Source organism: Canis lupus, chromosome 7, assembly GCF_048164855.1.
Source record: "Canis lupus baileyi chromosome 7, mCanLup2.hap1, whole genome shotgun sequence".
In the NCBI taxonomy this organism is placed as follows: domain Eukaryota; kingdom Metazoa; phylum Chordata; class Mammalia; order Carnivora; family Canidae; genus Canis; species Canis lupus.
Window position 1 is genome coordinate 68765554 of NC_132844.1, and position 21505 is coordinate 68787058.

Here is a 21505-nt window from a genome sequence, read left to right on the forward strand (position 1 = left end):
TGACATCAACTCCAGAGTCCTCTTCCTCCTCCACACACCTGCCCATCGGAACTCCATCCTGCCCAGGTGTTTCCTGGCCCTCCTCCCAGGACAGTGCCTGCAGGGCTCCCCACAACCGCACAGAAAAGCCTGCACAAATAAGACCAGGCCACCCTTTGTCTTTATTTGAAGGGTCTTCTGTGTGGCTAAAACCAGGGGCTTGTCACTGGAGGTGGATGTGGGGGATAAAGGACACAAGGTGGTGAACAGATCAACCCCCACCTTGACCTTTCCTCCCTGGCCTGAGGCCCCAAGCTGCCAGGGCTTGGGGGCTGCGGTACATGTGCCTCCAATAATGGCTTTGTGTTGGGCCCCACCAGGCTGCCAGGGCCAGAGGGGCCTCAGAAAGATATCTGACCTGACTGGGGGAAGCTGAGGCTGGGGTGCAGGTGGGGATGCAGCGAACTGGTGGCAGAACTGGCCCAGACCTGGGACTCCTGCCTAACCCAGAGGAGACCTACCTGCGAGTGGAGGGTGGGTAATGGAGCTGAGAGCCCAGGACCTCGGTCCTGCCCACCCCCCTTGAGCAATCCTCCTGGGGGAGCCCTCCCAGGGTTCCCACACAGAAATGCTGTCAGAGGACAGGCAGGATACAGGAAAATGGGCCATGACCTGATGCCACACCACAGGGAGCCCTGGGACAGTGAATAACTGGAGCCACAGGCCTCAGCAGTCACTTTTACAATTTTGCTTTAAAAACTAAAACCTGAGGTGCCTGTGTGGCTCAGTCGGGTTAAGCATCCTACTCTTGATTTCAGCTCTGGTCATGATCTCAGGGTCGTGGGATCGAGCCCCATGTCAGGCTCTGCACTCAGTGGGAAGTCTGTTTGTCCCTCTCCCTCTGCTCCATCTGGCCTCACCCTGCCCCCACCCCCGGCTTTCTTTCAAATAAATAATCAATAAAATATTTTTTAAAAATAAATTAAAATAAAGCTTCCTGGTTCAGTGCCCCCCCCCCCGCCCCCGCTATAAATAAATAAATACAAACCTATGTAGGGGTCACCCTTGAACTGTGAGTTTGGAGCCCCAGCAATCTTGATCAGTGCTCATCTCTGGGCACCCAGGACCCTAGGGCCACAGCGTCAGAAGCCTCATCTGTCACCTACCACCCTGTGCAGACAGCCCAGGGCCCTGGAAGGTTGGGGGGCCAGCCCTCAGTCCTCCTGCCCATCAGTGGTCAGCCAGGACGGCACACAGTATGCTGGGCACCCCCTCCTTGACAGGCCCCCCAAGTACAAACAAGTTTCAGAGAGTTCGAGAGACACACAAGACTCAAGAACACCACGTCCCACTAGGTTGACACAGTTCTGGATTTTATCCACAGTCATACGATCACAACTGATATATATATATATATTTGTATTTATATACCTTTAAATTACACAATCATGTACAAAACAGGTGCATTGCTGAGACCACAGCACTTCTCGGAGTGTCACAAGTGTTGGACGAATGGAGTCAGGAAGCCTAGGGCAGCAGATGGCGGGCGGCGGGGCAGCCCCAGCCCCTTGCAGAGCCAGGCTGTAGAATGGTGATTAACTGGGGACAAAACACATTAGTTGCCGAGCCCCAAGGGGCGGGCCCGTGCAGCATTGAGGGTGCAGGTAGGGGCTACAAGAGATGGTGGGCACGGTGAGGGGTGCGGCCCCCACACTTGGTGGTGAGTGCCCTGACACCAGCACTGACGGGTGGGGCTAGGCCCCTAGAGCTCGGGGTGGGGGGGACGGCCAGGTGGGAGAGCCTCCCACTCCGGGGTCCTGAGGAGCCAGGGGACTAAGAGAGAGTGGTCCCAAATTGGGCCATGGAGGTGGTTGCTCAGAAAGAATGGGATCTCAAGTCCCTGCCCCAGAAAGGGCAGCTGGAGTGCTGAGGGGGACAGGCCTGGGATCCAGCAGGGACCCCAGGCCCTCCCCAGGTGCTTGAAAGCCACTGGCACAGACAAAGGGAGCCCAGGCCCCAAGGTGCAGATGTGCCAGCTTCCTGCCTTCCAAGGGTCCATGGTGAAGGGCAAAGACTCCCAACCCCAACTCCCACCCGAAGGAGAGGCTGAAGAGGCTTTTGGTCTGGAGTCAGATGGGCAGAGGGCTTCCGAAATCCTGCTTTGGGCTCTGAGGGGCCTAGGGCACATCTCAGGCTGCAGCAGACGCCCAGAGAGCAGACAGTAGCAAGAAATGGGAGTCCACCTGTCCCTGGGGGTGTCATCACCTCCACCCTCCAACTCTCCTGACCCTCAGGGAGCTCTGCAGAGTCTGCCGGGATCCTCCGTGCACACGCCAACAGGGTCAGGGCCTGGAGGCTGGGGTCCACCACCTGAAAGTGGACTGATGGCAGAAGCAGCCGGAGCAGAAGGACTGAGGGGTGCCAGAAGGCTGGGGTATCACCCGGGCACCAGGTGCTGTAGAAGGGGGTGGGGTGTCTGCAGCCCTGAGGCTCAGAAGCTCTCCTGGTGCTACAAGAAGTCCCAGAGGTTTCCGAGAGACTCCTCTTCCAGCCACCCCCCCACCCCCCGCCCCGGCTGCCTTGAGGTTTTTGTCCTGCCCTGGTCTGGTCTGCTTCAAGCCCCTGTGCCCACATGTGTGGGAGAAGCTGGTACCTGGTACTAATACTTGGTAACCCAACCCTGCTTTCCTTCACCAACCACAGGAAACACTGACTCTGGGCAGGTCCTTTGCCTCCTCTACCCCCACCCCCCACCTCCCAAAAAGTCCTTTGAGACCCAGGCCTAGAGATACGGAGGGGCTGCCAGCAGGGGGAATGCTGCTCCAGGGGCAAGGACCAGTTGAGGACGGGACAAGGAAGAAAGACACTGTGACTGTCCTGCTCCGGAGAGCCTGGGAGCCTCCTTCTTGCCAAAGCCACATCTTTCCCCTTGGTGCTACTGTGTTCCTAGTGGTCCCAGGCTGGAAAATCCCTTGGACCCTGCAGCATCTTCTCGGGAAGGCCAGAGAAGGAGAGAGAGGGATGGGAGGCCACAAGGCTGTCTGGCAAAAGGGCGAGTTGGCGGGGGGGAGGGGTGCTGGCTGAACTTAGTGAATCTAGGAAGATTCACAAGGAGGGGGTGCACAGGGAGGGACAGGGGTGGTTGGGCAAGGTGCCCTTCTCCTCAGGGAACGGGAGGAGGCTGCTACAGTTGCTGGCTTTGCCCTGGGCTGTGAGGCCTCTCCCCCTGCCTGAGGACTTAGGAGAGAGGGGCAGGGTTTCTGCAAGTCACTGAAGGGTATGGCTCCAAGCAAGAGCCTGTGCCCAAATCGCCAACAGCTGGAAAGAAGCGCCCCAACCGGGTCTTGGTGCCATAGCTGAGCCTGGTGCTGGGGTTGCTGAGGGCCTGGCCCCCCTACACTCATCCTTCTATACCCCAGTGACACTGTCACCAACTCCAGCTCACCCCGTCATGTCTGGGGGCATCTAGGGACCCCAGGACATGGCTATGGGAGAAGACAGCGACTGTTCCTCCTCCAGGCCCACCAGTCCTTAGGGGTGAGGCCAGGGGAAGAAGGGTACTCCCCAGGGCAAAGTGGAAGACTGAAGACTGGGAGGGCCCCCTTCTCTGGGGTCTGAAGGGGAGGCCTTTGACAGTAGGGTGGTGGAGGGAGAGGAGCATGGCGGGACAGAAGGAAGAGGTCGGGGAAAGCAGGCCCCGAGGAGAGGATGGGGAACAGGTGCTGGCAGCCTGGGGTTGGGAAGTGTAGTCTGGGGAGTGCGGGTCCAGGAGACATCCCTCAGGGCTCAGGAGACTCTTTGGTGGGATCTGAAGAGCAGAAGTAATGTCTCTGTTGGGCTAAGTACTAAGACCCTCACCTACCCTGGGGCCATCACCCTGAGTCCCACCACCCTGGCCTCCAGGCGGCCCTGCAAATGCTTCTGTCTCTGTATTTTTTGTTTTGTTCTGTTTTGACTTTTAAAAAAATAAAAGCTTGATCGGAAAATATGTCTGGAACTCTATGGCGAGGGAAGAGGGACGAGAGAGAAGGGAGGGGAGGCAGTGGACGAGGGGTGAGGGGGGTGTGGAGAGGAGCAGGGCAGCTAGATGGCCTCCACGTAGTTTGCGGGGTAGAGGCCCAGCTGCCCACTGTCCAGCCGCCCGCGGCACCATCCCTGCTCGTCCTCCTCGCCCAGCTTGGTGAGCTCATCTCCTAGGAAGGGAACACAGAGGAGCTCATCGACAGGGGCTCAGAGAGAGCCACCCCCACCCCCACAATGCTAGGTGAGCTCTCTAAAACTGGTTATTCTGGGCCATCCCACTGCCCTCCCATCACTGTTCCAAAGCCCGCTCTGGAGCCCAGCCCCAGCCACATCCCGACACCCACGTGCGGCCCCCAGCCAGACACCTGAACTGGGTCTCGGCCCTGCCCCCCAGAGCCCAGGCCCCGTCTCGGGATCCAGCCAGGCTTGGCCCGGCCCCAGCCGCACTCCCGCCCAATCCCGGCACCCCCTGCCCTCCGCCCCGGCCCCTACCAGCCTTGAAGCTGAGCTCATCCTGCTCCTGGCCGTCGTAGTCGTAGAGCGCCCGCACACGCACTCCCTTGGCGTCGTCCTCGAAGGGGTTGGAGCCCCCGTTGGCCTCATTGCCCCCAAATGGGTTCCCACTCTCGTCATCTGACCACTCGGTTGCATAAGGCTGGCCCCGGTCGTAGCTGCTAACGCTGGGACGCAATGAGAGGACCCCGCATAAACTGCCCCTCCCCTCGTCTCTAGGGCTGCCCCGTCCTGCCCACCAGGGCTCTGGCCCCAAATTCCACCAAGGCTGGTGTAGGGATGGGCCTCGTAAGAGGGGGTCCCGGTCCAGTGACGCTCATTGACAGCTCTTTCGATAAATATGAGGCAGGACTATTAGCATTATTACCCAGCCCTTGAGTGAGGGGGCACTGCATGGGACCCCTGAGAACATCTGACCCTTCATCTGAGAAGGGCAGCAAGTGGATAAGGAGCTTGACCTTTTTTTGTCTTGTTTTGTTTTTTAAGATTTTATTTTTATTTATCCATGAGAGACACAGACAGAGGCAGAGACACCACAGGGGAAGAAGCAAGCTCCCTCCATGCAGGGAGCCCAATGTGGGACTCGACTCTGGGACTCCAGGATCACAGCCTGGGCCCAAGGGAGGCGCTCAACCACTGAGCCACCTAGGTGTCCCAGGAGCTTGACCTTTTGGACATCATATCCCAGCTCTGAGGCTTACTAACTAGCTGTGTGGCCTTGGGTAAGTCACTTAATCTCTCTGGGCTTCAGTTTCTCCATCTGCAGAATGGGACTCTCTACACACTTCTCAGTGTTGGGAGGCTTCCAGGAGTTAATATATGGAAAGGGCTTACGTAGTAAGGAGTAGTAGGAGCTCTCAAAGGATGACCTACCACTATCTTTGAGAGGAGCATGTGATTCCTGTGATTCAGACCATTTCTTGTCTCCTGAGGTAAAACTCATCTGCCCCAGTATGTAGGCCCCTCCAGCCCCCTCATGAAGTTCTGCAGGAGGCACTCACCTGCCACGGTCCCCAGCCTGGGATGTGGTCTCCACCACTCCAGTGGCATTGGTCAGCGTCACCCCCTCTGCCTTCTTGGGCTGTTTCTCTTTCTTGGTGGCAGTGTGAGGAAGGTCTGGGTTCCACTCCTGGTGGGTACCAGGGGAGCAGTGAGGCAGGGAGACCCCTGAGGTCCCTTCCAGCCTTTTCCGACTTCCCTTCCCCATCCCCACACTTCCTCACCTCAAACTGGGGCCAGTTCATGGGCATACCAGGGCCGCTGGTGCTGCGGAACCACCTGAGGTCATCCTGGGCATCGGCCCCCCGGATAGCCTGCTCCAGCTCCCGATACACATGGACATAGCTGTGCATGGGGGAGATGGGGAGTTGGGGGGCAAGATGCACCATGGCCCCTTCTCATCCTCGCTGAGGGCCAGAGGGAGCCCATTCAGGGCCAGCTAGGTAGAAGGTGGGCTGGCCAAGGAGCGATCCCTGAGTGGGCAGCCCCAGACACACCAGGAGGTTCTTATCCCCACCTCAGCCACTCACCCATCCATCCAGGCATGTTTCCCCGGCAGCCAGGCTGTGGAGCCTCTTCCTTCTTGGCCCTTGCAGCTCTGCCCACCCCTCCTGTCCCAGCGACATCGGGCCCAGGGGGCCTTGCACACCACTTCCACCCCCTGCCCTCTGTGCCCGTGCCCCCCATGCTGCCACTCCCAGCTACCTGCTATTCTCAGCTAGGTTTAGGTGACGTTTGATGTCCAGCAGCACCTCCTTGAGGAAGACCAGCCGCTTTTCCTCAAACTGCTGGCACTGTTCGAACACCTGCTCCATGCCCTCCATGTACTGGGGTGTGGTCTTGCCCACGTCATCCAGCACCTTCTCATACTTCTCCTGCGTCTACAGGCACCAGGGCGAAGGAAGGGTGAGGCCCAGGCACACGGCTCCCAGCCCCCACCCACTCCCAGCAGCTCTCAGACCCCAGCCCTGGGGCACCTTCTGGACATCCTGCTTGCACTTGTCCACTTTGTCCTGCAGCTTCTTCTGCTGCTCGGGCGTCACTGACTGCTCCGTCTTGCTGTTCATCTCCCGTGTCATGGCCAGCTTCTCCTCCTTGCAGGCCAGATGGTAGGCCTTCTTCGCTGCCTCTAGCTGTGGGCCGGAGGGAACAGGAGGTAGAGCTCCTACTTATAATCAGGAACAGATGCGGTCACTCGTCAAGCCCTCCCACCTGCCGGGGGCTGGGGAGCACATGTCCTAAAGAGGCAGAAGGGATGTGGGCCCTTGCTCCAGGTATTTGGGAGCAGTGCCCACCCATCTGTGGATGTTTCCCTGCACGGCACTGCCTGCTGCCTCTAGGGACACCCTCCCATTGGGCACCGTGATGCCCACCCCATCTGTGGCTATTTCTGCCATCTAGGCAATGCTGATCCCCGGCAGGCACAATCCCGGCGGGTGAGGTACCGCCCACCCTCTCCAATCAGACTGCCCCTCTGAGCTCAGCTGCCCACCCTCGCCCCAACCGCAGCAGCCACCCCTGGGCACCTCCTTCATCTTCTTGGCCCAGGGCTTCTGGGCCTTGCGGAAGCCGTCTTCAGCCTCCTTGGTCTCCTTGAAGCCGCCCATGATCTGCTTGTGATAGGCATCCTTTTGCCAGTTCTTGACCTTCTCCAGGTCCTCATTCAGCAGATTGTTCTTTACTTCCTGGTGCAGTTCGCTCACCTTGTCCGCCTCTGTCATGATGGCACCCCAGGCCCTCTCCAGGCTGCCATACTGTGGCCCTGAGGAAATGTCACAGGATCACGATGCCCTCATCACCCCCTGCTCAGAGGCCTCTCTCATGCCTCCTTTCTCTGAGGCTTTCCCCGTCCATGCCACATGCACAGAAATGCCCTCCCCTGCTCTCTTTATTGTTTTATCCATCTTTCAGGGCCCATGTACCTCCTCCAGGAAGCTTTCTCTGACTGCTCTGTTCTCACACCCTGCAGCCTGCAGCCCTCACCCTCACTGAATCCTTCATACAGCATCTGCCTCTCTCTACTCCCTATCTCCCCAGCCAGCTGGTGAGCCCCATGGTGGGGGGCAGCCTGGACCCGGCAAGCTCTCACAAGCCCAGCACAGCACCTGGCACACAGCCAGTGCTTCAGGAATGTTGACTGAGTATAAAACTGAAGAAGCAGCTGGTGACTGATGCCGGGAGGCCACTGGAACCATACATTCCACAGTCGTTTGTTTGTTCATCTGTATATTGGGGATCAACTCTGTGCCAGGCACAATGCTGGGGAGTACAGGTTTAGCCCCTGCCCTCATGGGATTTAGGGTCTCACGGAAGAAAAAAAAAATTAACAAATACCTGTAAACCCTAACCTGAAAGTGTTCCAGATTAAAGGACTCTATACACAGGATAACTAAATGCAGGATGTGATTCTGGATTGGCTTCTGGACCAGCACAAACAATTGCTATAATAAAATTTGCATATGAGTCATATTAAATGTCCTGAATTTGATCGTTGAACTATGGTTATGTAAGCAAACGTTCTTATTCTTGGGAGATATATGAAGGATTTAGGGTAGAGTGGCATGTCTCCCACGTAAACAGTTTAAAAAAAATGCATCAGAGAAAGAAAGAGGGACTGAGAATACAATGTGGTAAAGCGTTAACTGGTGAACCTGGGTGAAGACTACATAGTTCTCTCTCTGATTCTTGCATCTTTTCTCTAAGAAGTTAAAAGTATTTGGAAATAAAAAGGTCTGGTTTTGTTCTGTCTTTTTAATCCAACCTAAAATCGTACAAAGTCGAGTAGAACAGGCACAGGGAGACCTGGCTTGGTCTGGGAGGGTCAGGGCGCAGTGTGGGGCCGGCGCCGGGGCTGCAGGTGCATCCCTGGGGCCCCAGACCGTGGGCAGCGCGCCCGGGGTGGGCATGGGAGCACCTTTCTCGATGAGCTGGCGCCAGCGCTTGGCCCAGTCGGTGAGCTGCTGTGCGTACGCCTTCTCGATCTTGGCGCGCTCCTGCACGCAGTTCATCAGGTCGTTACACAGGCGGTGGCCGTCGTCGATGCGCTTCACCGTCCGCTTGTAGTTCCCCACCTGGCGGCCAAGGAGCGAGCACGACTCCCGCGGGCTCCCCGCGGCCCGCGCCCCCGCCCGCCCGGGACGCCGCGTCCTGCAGGGGGCGCCGCCGCGCCCTCCTTCCCCCTCCTCACGGCCTCGCCGCCCCGGAACGCGCTGGGGGCCCCTCCTCCTCTCACTTTGGGGGGGTTGCTCAGCACCCTGCGCCAAACCTCACGGCCTATACACTCCCTCACCTGGCTTGCCACATAATTTTCTCGCTGCCACAAAGTGCAAGATTTTTATAATTTGGACCCAGACTTGAATGAATTATTCATCTTGTTCTTGCAGCTAAACGTATTATATTTATAGAGTCATGTAAGTGTTGAGCTGAGCTGCAGCTTCTTGACATAATATTATGTTTTGTAGACATCTCATTAAACACTTATTAATACAGGCTTGGCAGTTTTTGCTTTGGGTTTAGGAAGCCGATCGAAAACATGTTATTCCTTGGTCTCAGATAGTTTGGGAGCCGCCTGAAATGCTGGCTTCTCCTCTGGTCTCCACCTCTTTGTTGCTGTGGGGCTTCTGGAATTCACGGTACAGGGTAGGGGGTGGGGAGCCGCAGTGAAAGGCTGTGTAAGCTGTGAAGCCCTGCACCTGCCTTCCTCAAGGTCAGGGTCTGAGTGAGATTCCCTAGAGCAGCCAGTCAGGAGGAGCCTGTTCCACATCACAAAATGCGGCAGATCTCTCCAGGGGCAGCTGTGGGGCAGAGGGGCTCTGGGCTTGGTGGGCAGTGGTTTTTACCCCCACTTCATGGCTACGGCTGCCTGTTGAACGCCAAGGAATTTGGAGGGACCCGAGGGGCTGGGGAGCAAGGTTGTGGGTGGGTGGGAGCCTGGCTGCCACAGGGCCAGGCCATCTGGTCTCCAGGACTGGGGAGCGTCAAAGCCTCACCTCCCAGAAGCTGTCAGTGGTCTCCTCCGGAGCTAGCGAGGCCTCGTCGTAGGAGCCAGACATGGTGTAGCCGTGGGGGGACAGGTGGGTGTGCAGTGGTGGTCAGCAGGCTGGGCTGCTCATGCGCTGGGAAGGTAAAGAGAGATCCCTGGAGAGGGGAAGTGCCCCATGTAGCCCATTCCAGGCCTGAGGCCCAAACCTGCTGTGGGGATGAGGGCTCCACAGGCTTGAGCCTTGCATGGGGATGGGGACTTCCTGCTGGGGGACAGGCTCCCCATCCTTACAGTAACCCCAAGAGTAACCTCGTAGCACCCCTTGTGTAGACCCCCCATCTTGCCTCCCTTCACTCCATATCCTCTCCCCCAGATCCATTCTTCAGCTCCAGTGTGGCAGCTCTTTTCAGAAGCCAGCCCCAACTGCCAGAACCATGGCACCCACAACTGTTTTTGTGCTCCTGGACTCAAAGTTAAAAGTCAGAACCATACACTTACATATTTCTTTATATAAACCTGCAGTTGGCCTCAGAAACACACACAGCTCCTCGAAGGCAGCAATCAGGCGAATCTTTATGCACGTCCTGCCTCCCCTCCCCAGGACCTGGCATCCTGTAGGGCCCACTGAGGCTCCGTGACCCCAGCTGGTTCTCAATCTGCCCCCCTTAGCACTGCCCCCACCCTGATCCACCTGAACCCTTGCACCAAATATACCCTCCTTAGCTCTCCCACCCAACAGAGTCCCTGGTCTCAGCCCCTAGAGCCTCAAGTCCCCCACCCGGAACCTGGACCTGAGCTCCCTGGGAAGCCGGCAGCAGGGCCCGCCTCCCATCTCTGGCCCAGGCTGGGTCCCTGTAAATGCCCTTTTGCCTGCCCCGGTGCCAGGCCTCAAAAGCCTCCATCAGCCACTTACATGTCTCTTTAAGAGTCCCAAACATGCAGCTTCCTGGCCTACAGGTCAGACCACTGTGATCTGTGTGAGCACTGGAGTGGCTGTGTGTGGCCTGGATCTGTCGGCAGGCATCAAGGCTGTCCAATCTGGGCCATGTGCTGCCCCGGGGCTGGGATGCTGCCCTTCCCCGTGCTCCCACCCTGTGCTGCCAACCCATGCAAGAATGGCTCAGGAGACAGGACCCAGAGGGCCAGGGACCTGGTCTTCAAAGGGGCAGGGAGGCCAGGGCAGGAATGACCCCATGAGGAGCTGCCAGCCTCAGGGCAGGGGATGCCCAAGGGATGCCTCCCTGCATCTGCACTGCTCAGGGACTATGAGCCCTCTCCAGAGGAGGGGCAGCCCGAGTGGCTCCGTGGTTTAGCACCACCTTCAGCCCAGGGCATGGTCCTGGAGACACAGGATCGAGTTCCATGTCGGGCTCCCTGCATAGAGCCTGCTTCTCCCTCTGCCGGTGTCTCTGCCTCTCTCTCTCTCTCTCTGTGTCTCTCATGAATAAATAAATGAAATCTTTAAAATAAAAATAAAAATTAAAAAAGAACCTTCTCCTGTGAGGATACTGGGGGAGGGTTGGCCTCTGCGAAGTTCACACCCACCTGGGGGTCCCGGGGATGCCCAGCCCCTATGGCAGCTCACCTTCAGGCTCAGGGCAGGTGGCATCGCCACGTGAGGATCCTTGGTCAAGGACATCCCTGCCTTCCCTGGCTTCAGTCTCCCTGTCTGTCCAGGGGCTACTGCCCTACTCCCAGTAATAACCCAGTACTGCCTCCTCTTTGCTCCTCCCAGGCTCTAAATATATTTTGTTCCACTCCCCTTCACAAAGCCTCAGACCAACCTTCCCACAAACTCATGCACAGTGGGGGTGGGTGGGAGGAAGGGCGGCATCAAGGGACAAAGAAACAAGTCTGGATTTTTATTTTTCTGAATTTGGCACTTTTCACCTACAAAGCAGCGTTCACTTCATAAAGAGCAATGCACATAGATATAGGAAAGTGAAAGGCAGGGATATTTAATGAAGGACTTTCAGCCAGGTTAGATTAAGTATCTCTGGGACCAGAGCCCTCTCTAGAATCCTTGAAATCATACAGAACCGTGCTCTTTGGGGATTCAAATAATGCTCAGTTGTCATCAGGCTAGCAGTGGGGGCAGGAAGGGGAGGAGGGTAGGGACATGCCCTCATGAGAGCAAAGGTCGAACCCACCCAGGTAGTGGGGAAGTGACTTGACCAGCCTGGATCAGAGGGGGCAGGGTGCATCTTCTCTCCCCATGACAGAGGCATGCCTCCCTCACCCAAGCAATGCCACTCCTAGGAATTCACCTTCCAGCCACAGGGCGATGCTGCCTAATTCCATTTGCTGCAGCACTGCTTGCAAAAGCCAAAGGCTGGAAACATCCCTGCTTCCCAGCCAGGGGACTGCCTAAGGAGATTATGGTGCAGACACATAACAGAATGCTCTGGTCCTGAACCGAACCCTCCCCAAGCCATGCCACTAAGACAAAAGGAGCAGGGTGCAGAAGAGCGAGGCTGCGGATGCTTCCATTTGTATGGGGGGAAAAATACAGACAGGGAACACTTCTGGAAAGCTGGTAGTGGTGGTTGCCTTCAGGGAACTAGTTGGCTGGGGAATGTGATGGGAAGGAGAGTAGGCATCTGGCATCTGCAGGTCCTTTATGCCTTTTAAATTGTGCTTTGTATGCATAAATTGCATATTTTTAAAAACCCTCTGGCCCAGGGCACTTGGGTGACTTAGTGGTTGAGTGTCTGCCTTTGGCTAGGGTCCCAGGAGTCCCGGGATCGAGTCCCACATCGGGCTCCTGGCATGGAGCCTGCTTCTCCCTCTGCCTGTGTCTCTGCCTCTCTCTGTATGTCTATCATGGATAAATAAATAAAATCTTAAAAAAAAAAAAGAAAACCTTCTGGCCTGCATTGGAAGGGAGCTGAGGGAGCTCAGCCAGGACCCAGAGTGTACCAGACACACAGAGGAAGGGGACAGCTCTGCAAAGACCTGGCATGTCAGATGGGATGGGAATGCATGAGGGCAGAGACCAATCTCCACTCTGTCCGGGCCCAGGGGCAGGAGAGTGGATTTGCTGGGGCCCCTCCCTCAGTGCAGGTAAGTCATGGGTCTCAGGGCTCCCAGCTGAGTTAGCATGTGTAGTTCTAGCCTTGGGGGTCCCTGCTGTGTCACCAAACTGCGGTGTGACCTCAGGCAATTCACATGACTTTGTCAGGCCTCGCTGTGAAATGAGGATGGTACGACCCAACGTGAGGCCTGGATGAAGCGGTGAGGGGCCAGGCTGGACCCGCACAGAGGCAGGCTCGGGGAGACAGGCAGGCAGCACTGGGGAGAGGATGCAGGAGGGGGCAGGCCCCCAGCACTGCCTGGCGAGACACCCTGCACCCACCTCCTGCAAATCAGCCTCACACCCCACCCTGGGCGCAAGTGGGAGGCTTAACTCTGGCAAATGCCATGGTCTTCCTGAATGGTGGTCAGGAGCTGCCGTCACTGAAAACACTGCATCTCTCAGAGTCAGGAAGCTGGTGTGGCCAGCATCGATCATGCCCATGGGCAAGCCTGATGCACTCTTAGCAGAACCCATTGAATGGGCACGATGCCCATCAGACTTTTTTTTCCTGGTGGTTGTAAAGCAATTGCGGCCCTACAAGCCCTTTATCATTGATAATAACAACTGGCATTTATGGAGCACATACTTGGTGCCAAGGACTGTTCATGTGTCTTAATTCATCAAATCCTGCAAGCAAGCCACTACGGCAGGTGCTACTATCACCCCCACATTATCGGAGAGAGCATCCAGAGGCTGGGACATGACCGAAAGAGCTTGTCACCTCTCATTATTGATTTGTCACCATTGCTGTAGTGGGGGTGGCAGGCCCATGGCGGCGCCACGTGGGGCGGGGTGGGGTGCTATTTTTGTACAGCCAGGGAAGGAGCCAGGTCTCTCTTGCCCACAAAGATAGTACAGCCCTCAGTGTGCTGACCAGGGGGCATGGGCTCTGCTCCAGCCCTACCACTTCCTGGTGGAATCCCAATCAAGTCCTGTGACAGTGTCCTGGTTTTCTAACTCCTCCGATGGGAAACAATATTTCAGTCTCATGTGACACTCAAATGGTAAAAGGGTAGGAAACTCTTATTGAAAAATACAGACCATTTATGGAAGTGTGAAGTTTGCATGTTGGCCTTGACCTTTACTCTATAGAGAGAAAGGAGCCCCAGGGTGAAAGGTGCCCCCCTTAGGGCCCCAGGCTTCTAGTCAGCTGCCTCTGAAAGCCCCTGGAGGGCTGGGGCCTGTTCACCCTGGAGTGAAGAAGGGTCAGAGGATTAAGAGCATGAGCCCAGAGAGAGTAGGCCTGCTGTGGACAAAGGCACCATGTGGACTCGTGCATCAGAGGTCACTAACAACCACAGGCCTCAAAGTCACCCCAGCCCATTTCTCTTCCCGCCACCACCCAACGCATCAGCAGATCCCGGGCCCTGCTCTCAATCACACTGGTCCCAGCCCCATCACTCTCCTCAGTGCCCTCTTTACTGGCTTGCCTGCCTCTGACCTTGTGTCCCTCACCCCTGTGCCCACTCCAGTCTGTTCCCCACTGCAACAGCCAGGGGACTTTAGTAATTCCTAAGTCAGACCCCACCACTGCCCTACTCGGCATCCTCCCGTGACTCCCCATTTCCTCCAAGTAAAAGTCTAATTCTTTCCCAGGAGGCCCTGCATCTCCTCCAGCTCCACCAACCTCCTTGCTGCTCTAACCCCAGGGCCTTTGCACTTGCTAGGAATGCCCCCAGCCCCAGATTTCCATGTTTGCTCAAATGTCCTGACCTCCCACCATCTCACTTGACACTCTTTTCCCACCCCTAGCACTCTCCTGTCTCCCTGTCCTTGCTTTAGTAATCTCCACAGCACGTGCTACCATATGCCAGGCTCCCAACATTAGAGTGCTCATCCTGTTTGTGTCTTCCTCTCTCACTGAAATGTCAGCTTGCTAAGGTCAGTAAATTTTGTCTGTCTGGTTCTCTGCTGTATTTCCAGCATCCAGAGCAGTGCCTGGCACATAGTTAAGTGTGTGATATGTTTCTGTTGAATGAATGAATAAATGCCAAGCACCTTCTGGAACATTCATTCATTAAATAGCAGAAATACTGAATTCTATACCTCAGAAGCAAATACGGCGCACAGTAGGTACTCAAGAAATGTTGATAATGATGGTGATACAACCAAAAGCCAGAATCTCACAAGGCTTCCAGATCCCACCTGTCCTCTGTTCTCAGGCCGCCCACTTCTCCTGGCATCCCCCCTTCCTCTCCTCTTGGCCAACCCTCAGGGTCCAGTTCCAGGGTCTCTTCCTCCCGGATCCCAGTGACGATTCTGCCCTAAGGTGGTACCCTCCCTCCTCGGGGATCCGCATCATACAAAAGAGGTTGTTCTAGTACCCTCTCTTCACTCTCCCCCTATATCAGCTATGACAGTTGAGTACCTGCAATATGCCAGCCTCTTCCTACCCTTCACCCCCAATCCTCACGGCAGCCCACTGAGATGGGCAGTGACTCCCATCTTCTCTGAGACGCAGAGAGGTTAAATGACTTGTCCAAGGTCACACAGCAGGGAGGACACGGAGTCAGATCCAGGCCCAGGGGTGCATCCTTCTCCTGCCCCCCACCAGGTGCCCAGTGCAGAGCCAGCACCCCCCGCCCCATGGGTGTCACCCTGGCCCTCCTGCCTAAGACACTCTCCCAAGGGAGCGGCTCAGCTCAAACCTGGACGGGGCCACGGGATGCTTGAGCCGCCTCCCCCTCACCCGGAGTGGGTCTCAGGTCCCGCACACATTCCCAGCGGCAGCCCTGCTCCTCCCGATACCCTGAGGTGGACCCGATACCCTGAGGTGGACCCGCTCATCGCGCCTGACGTGGGGCCACACAGGGAGCTGCCAGAAGAGCAAGATGCAGCAGGAAGGATTGGGGTCAGCTGTGAGGTGCCGTCCTCCGCTCCTCCTCCCCACCCTGTGTTCATTCCAGCCTCTGCTCCTTCGTTCACACCTTCCCCCTGCCCGGGGTGCGTGCCATCACTGCCTCCCATCACTGTCTCTCCCAAAATAAAATAACCCTGCTTCCCTTCCAAGGGCCCACTCAGTCCCACTTCCTCCAAGAAGCCTTCTCTGAATACCCCAGCCCTCACCTACTTCACCCCTACGCCCTGGTGCAGTTCTTAATCACACCTGCCACAAACCACCACATCTTGCTGGTTCCCTCTCGACAAGCAGAGAAAATCCTGCTATGTTAGCACAGTAGTTGAGAGCGCTGCCTGTGGGGCCAGACAGATCAACTGAGTTCAAACCCCAGCTCTGCCGTTTGCCAGCTGTGTGACTTTGGTAAGCTGCTTAAACTCTCTGTGCCTCAGTTTCCCCATCGGCAAAATGGAGGTGAGGACAATGGCTACCCCATGGGGTTTTTGTGCAATGAGTGCCCTGGTGCAGGAGGCCCCATGTTAACTATTGGTATTATTATCAGAGATGTTATTACCTGTGCTTCTACAGCTGCAGAGCTTTCAAAGCAGGAGACGCTCATCTCCCTGGAGGGCTTCACATCCCCCCCTCAATTTGAGCTAATGCCCCCCAGAGACCTTTGCTAAAGACTGACTTGCATCCCCACTATATTCATGTGCTAATATTTATCCCCTCCCCAATGTGACTGTGGTTTGGAAACAGGGCTTTTAGGAGGTGATTAAAGGTACATGAAGTCAGAAGGGTGGAGTCCCCATCGAATAGGACTGGTGGAGGAAGAGAGATGCTCACTGTCTCCCTCTGTGCCTGCATTGAGAGAAGTCGGTGTGAGGACAGGGCAAGACGGCAACCATCTGCAAGCCAGGAGGAAAGGCCTTCCCTGGAACCCAGTAGGCTGATACCTTGATCTTGGGCTTCCAGGCTCTGAGACTGTGGGAAATAAATGCCCGTGGTTCATGCCATCCTGTGTTCTGTGCTGGCCACCTGAGTTGAGAGTCCCTTCCATGACTGTTGGGCCTCATCTGGGACCCCCAGGTCTCCAGGTGCCCTGTGAGAAGAGTCCAGGCCTGGCTTCCTCTTGCCTTCTCTCTGGATATAAAACCCAGGCCTCACATCCTCCATCTCCTCTAAGGTAAGGCCCATGGGGCAGTCCCCAAGGGGCCCTCCCTTCAGAAATGAGTCCCAAGGTAGGGTGGAAGAAAGGGGATGGAAACACAAATGGGGAAACTGAGAGGCAGAGCCTGGATCTGCATTGAGGCTGGAGGGCCCCAGAGAGGCCCAGGGTCCGGGGGACCAGGTAGGATCATCCTCAGCAGAATATGGTTAAAGCCAGTGATCAAAGCCACTCCACCTCAGCCACCCTGTCCTCTCCTCCCCTCCTCCCTAGACTCTGACCTTTGGCCTTTACCCTCCCTATTCTCTCCCTCTTCCACCAGCCCCAGACACTCTCTCTCTCTCTCCTCCAGAAAATCATCACTAAAGGTGGCCCCACCCTGCACCCTGCCAGGGTCCCAGGCCAAGTGGATGAGGAAACATCTCATCCAGCGGCCTGTCCATCTCCAGGGAGCCCTAGGACAGTGCTGGTGTCCGTGCCGTGTAGCAGGCTTCACAGGGAATGAGGCTGGCCTCCCATGGAGCCTTTACCCGCGCCAGGCGGAAGGCCCAGAAGTGAATACATATCATCTTGCTCGCTAGGCGGTAGTGACAAGAGTTAGGGGGACACCAGGCAGGTTGAGGGGGTCAGGAGCGGCCTTCAAGCAACGGGGGCATATGGTGCATACACACTCCAGCAGCCCCTCCCGGTGGGCTGAGCCCAGGGTGGGTCCTCCAGTGCCTCCCAGAGGTCCCCAGCAGGACTGCTTGCAACAGGCTCCCTGTCTCACCTACACATGCTCATTGTTTCCACGGGCCATCACCCAAATCAAATCCTTGTCTCAGGGTCAGCTTCTTGGGAAGCCCAAACCATAACACCACAGATGACGAGGCAGGAGTGGGAGCTGGCAATACACAGGCCCCCATCCTCTGTGTTCTGGGTGCATCTCTCTCCTTGGGAGCAGTCATCCCACATACCTGGCTCCCGAGAGGGTGGGTCCTGTCCTGAGCCCTCTGTGTCCATGGCCTCCTGGAGGATGGGGGCCAGATCGGGCTGCTGCTGTGTAGGGGCAGCTCCCGATGGGTGCACTGCATGCTTCTCCCCCACCCCGGGCAGAGAACTTTGGGATGAATTCCCACCCAAAGGAAGCTACCCTCTGTCTTCAGTGGGACTGGGGGTGGAATGTATACAGCTCACTTTCCTCCCCTTCCTGGCCAGGTAGAGACATCCTGGCGATGGCTGGAGCAGCTTCTGCACAACATCCTGTCCAGCTTGATGCCCCTGAGGCAACTGTCCAGCCAGGGGGCCCTGCGCCCCTTCCCTTGTGAGGGCCCAATAGCAGGCCCTTCATCACAGCACAGACGCAGAAGGCCAGCCCCAGTTTTATTCTGCAGTCCAGGTCCTTGCAGGGCAGCTCTGAGCTACGGTGAGTAAGACAGAAACCCCCATGCCCTCACAGAGCTGACGTGCAGAGGCCCTGAGGTGGAAGCATGGCTGCCATGGTTGAGGAATAAGGGGGCCATGTGGCTGGAGGGGAGTGAGTGACAGGGAGAAGGAAGGAGTCAGGTCAGGGAGGTTGAGGTGGGGAGGCTGGGGCAGGAGGCTGACCCCACAGGGGCCTGTAGGGCAGAGTGAGACCTCTGACTTCCTGCCTCAGAGTGAGCTGCGGGGTTTGAGAAGAGGTAGGATGTGACTGGGCTTAGGTTTTGAAGGATCCTTGGCTGCCGGGGAGATAGTGATGAGGGCAGGACGGGGGGAGCAGAGGGCAGGAGGCGGCAGGCAGGTGCCTGCAGTCCTTGAGTTGAGAGCAGACCAGCTCCAAAGGCAACCGGGGCAGGCACAAGTGGCTGCAGGCTGGAAATACTCTGACTCAGGAGCCAATGGGATTTGCTAATGGCTTGAAAGAGAGCGTGAGGCACGGAAGGAGTCAGAGACACTCTGGGGTTTGGGCCTGAGTGGCCGGCAGGTGGAGGACTATTTCCTGAGAAGGCAGCCAAGTAGGAGAAACTGTTTGGGGGAGCCTAGGACCTTGACTTTGAAGACTTAAGATGCCCATAAGGAGCCTCCTTTCCCCCAGAGCTCCTACACAGGAGGGGCCAGCCTAGGGCTAAAGTGTCCTTCCAGCCTGTCCCAGGACCCCAGCCCCTGGCTAAGCCCCAGGCCTCTGAGTGTCCTTTCAACCCCTTTCTGACACCGAGAAGACTAATTCAGAGAGGCTGGGTCTCACACTGGCTTCCACTGCGGGCCCACTGGGTGCAAAGGGGTAGACTTGGGAAATATGCTCCAGGAGGCCATCCTGGTGGGCTCCCTGCCCCAAGTGTGGGGATAAGACAGAGACCCAGAGCAAGCACAGCCCCTAGGGACATGTAGGGCAGAAAACAATGAAGAAGAAGAATGTGGCCTAGAGAAGGCGGTGAGGAGCAGAGAAGGGCAGGGCCAGGCCCAGAGGGTCTGGGGGAAGGGATGGCTCCTTCCAGCTCTTGCCAAAACAACCTGCTCCCTGTTCTGGCTGGGATGGAGGCAGGCTCAGCTGTAGAAGGTGAGGCAGGACAGATGACCGTGCCAGGCCATGGTGGGGAGGGGGGTCCCCACCTCCTTGCGAAGGAGAGAGATGAGCAAAGAGGGTGGCGGGGTTCAGAGGAGCAGGGGGCCGACTGTGACAGTGTATATGGGTTACCTGGCCACCAGTTTCTGGGCAGATCGACACCGCCACCTTGTCTGGCCTTCTCACTCCCAGGCTGTCAGCCCCACGGCGGAAGTCCCCTGCGCCTAACGTTCAGCAGGTGCAACTAATGTTTGCAGAAATGAACGAGCTTCTTGGCGAGTATTACCCCACCCCATTACAGGCCCCAGGATCCCTCCCTGGTCCCTGCACCTGGTACTCTGACCCCCACGTGCCCAGGGAAATGGGAAGCCCCATAATGTGATGCCAAGGCCCAGCAGAGGACCCAGCCCAGCTCTCGGGGTACACTAGATGGGAAGATCCTTCTCTGCCCAGGCACATGGAGCAAACTAGGGCTGCACACACCAATCCCCTGCCCTTATTGGGCTAGGATTTGTCCCCCCAATGCCAGCCAAGGCCCTTCAGCGCTGTCCCAGGGCAGGACCAGACCAGGTGCAACTCACGCGATGAACTGCACGCCCTCTCCCGTCCTTTGGGCGCCCAGGTCCTCCCGGAGCCCCAGCCCCGCCCCCTCCTGAGCAGCGGGCAGAGGCTCCTCCGCAGTGCCAGTGCCGGAGCTCCCCAGCAGCCTCGAGTCTGTCCCCAGGAGCAATGCAGCAGAGGGACAGACACGGGGGAGGGAGGACCACAGGCACCCCCCCCAATCCAACATGGAGACCCTGGGCTTGCTGGGGAAGGGCCCGGGGTCCCCCAGGAGGTCTGGGGCTCAGGACTGCAGGGAGAAATGGGGAGCAAAGGGCCTGAGCTTGGGGGAGGAGAAGGATGCCTCTTGCCCGACCAGGGGGCTTGAAGCCCAATGCCCGAGATCACCTGGGGCCAGCAGAGGCAGCTGCTGTGGAGGGTGGGACGTGAATCTGCTGCTCTCCAACGGCCAGGGCCTAGCAGGGCCCTGAGTGGGAGCAGGGGATAGCCTCACCTTTCCCTGCCCACCCCTCCAGCCTCAGCCTGGGGAGGGGTAGCCCTGTGGATCCCTGGAAGTGCCAGCCTCCCCGCAGCCCACGCCTCCAGCGGGAGAGCGGTTCTACAGTCAGGACCTGTGGCGAGAGGGACAGGAGTGCAGAGGGGGAAGGCAGAGGTGGGGACTGTCCTCCTGTTCTGAAGAGGGCCTCCCAGGATGCAGGCTGCTCCCCCCCAGGTCCACTGACCCCGGCCCCTCCAGCCAGTATGCTTCCTACCAGGTGCTTGGAGGCAGGGGGACCCCACTCTCCCTGCAGCCTCTTCCAGCTGTCCCCATCGGGATGCCTACCTGGGCCTGTCTGGGCACCAAGCCAGGGGCAGGTAGGTGCTCACCACCCCTGCTGGGCCAGGCCAGGGCCGGAGGGGCTGGCTGTCCTCCACCGTCTCCGTGGTGGTGGGCAGGGAGGGGGCCTGGTGTCCGGGTGGGGGGCTCGGTCCTCTCAGGTTCCCTCCACCACCGGCTCAGGAAGGCAGCAGCGCCAGAACTGCAGAAGCCAGCTCCCCGCCCCCCACTGCTGCCTCCTCCCCTCCCTCCTCCCGACCCGCCTCCTTCCCCAGCCACCCACCTCCTTCTGCTCGTTTCTATGGCAACCGGGCAATGCTGCACAGCCAGCCTCCCTCCCATACACCAGGGGACGCTGGCCTGCTAATGTGGGGAGGACGTCACCTCGGGCGGGGTGAACAGACGGGCTCACAAGGCCACTCTGTGGGGGACCCTGCTCCAGGCCCTCTGCTTTCTCTCTCCCCAAGACCCTCCCTCCCAACATCCCTCGGAGACACTGCGAGCAGCACCTTCCCAAGCACTTGCCTTGGGTCCTTAAACTTCACTGCCTGCTGCTCCGTAAGCATTTGTTTGCTTCATCATTTACACTCACTTGGTCATTCTTCACGATTTTATGTTGAGCCCATTCTGGGGTAGGCTGAGTATGGGATGCTCATCTGACACTCTCATCCCTTTGAGAATCCATACCCATTTTACAGACTGGAAAAGCTGAGGCCTCCAGTTGTAAAACAACTTGTCTGAGCTTCTGAGGCTCCTGGGCTGGTTACTGGCAGGGAGGCCTTGTGATTCCAGTTCTGGTGCTGCTCCCACGGGGCCACCGCTATCACATACCCCTCAAAGAAAACAGCTAGGCTCGCACTGTACACGTGTGATCTACATGCGCCAGCCACGTGCCACATAAATGTACACCCCAACAACACACTTAAAGATACAAACACCCACATGTATTTGCACCCATGCAGTTCCACAAGTCTACGTGCACAGGTGACAGATGCATATGCATAACTAGAACTGTAACATCAGCATT

The 21505-nt window shown here is 57.4% G+C and overlaps 1 protein-coding gene across 8 annotated transcripts in view; it reads right to left on the reverse strand.

Moving 5' to 3' along the window:
• Positions 1-1331: 1331 nt before the first annotated feature.
• Positions 1332-21505, reverse strand: part of PACSIN1 (protein kinase C and casein kinase substrate in neurons 1) — a 58366-nt gene continuing 38192 nt past the window's right edge. For 2 of the 8 annotated variants that reach the window (XM_072833376.1, XM_072833381.1), the window contains exons 3-11: positions 9504-9629; positions 8429-8585; positions 7041-7276; positions 6492-6647; positions 6220-6395; positions 5739-5859; positions 5517-5644; positions 4495-4682; positions 1332-4172 (exon numbers count right to left, since the gene is read on the reverse strand). In XM_072833376.1, the coding sequence (XP_072689477.1) occupies positions 4063-4172; positions 4495-4682; positions 5517-5644; positions 5739-5859; positions 6220-6395; positions 6492-6647; positions 7041-7276; positions 8429-8585; positions 9504-9566 (1335 nt within the window). In that variant the 5' untranslated portion in view covers positions 9567-9629 and the 3' untranslated portion in view covers positions 1332-4062. Of the gene's footprint in view, positions 4173-4494; positions 4683-5516; positions 5645-5738; positions 5860-6219; positions 6396-6491; positions 6648-7040; positions 7277-8428; positions 8586-9503; positions 9652-11081; positions 11238-20154; positions 20273-20484; positions 20685-21505 lie in introns of those variants that run through there. The other 6 variants (XM_072833382.1, XM_072833375.1, XM_072833380.1 and 3 more) reach the window with 6 other exon arrangements.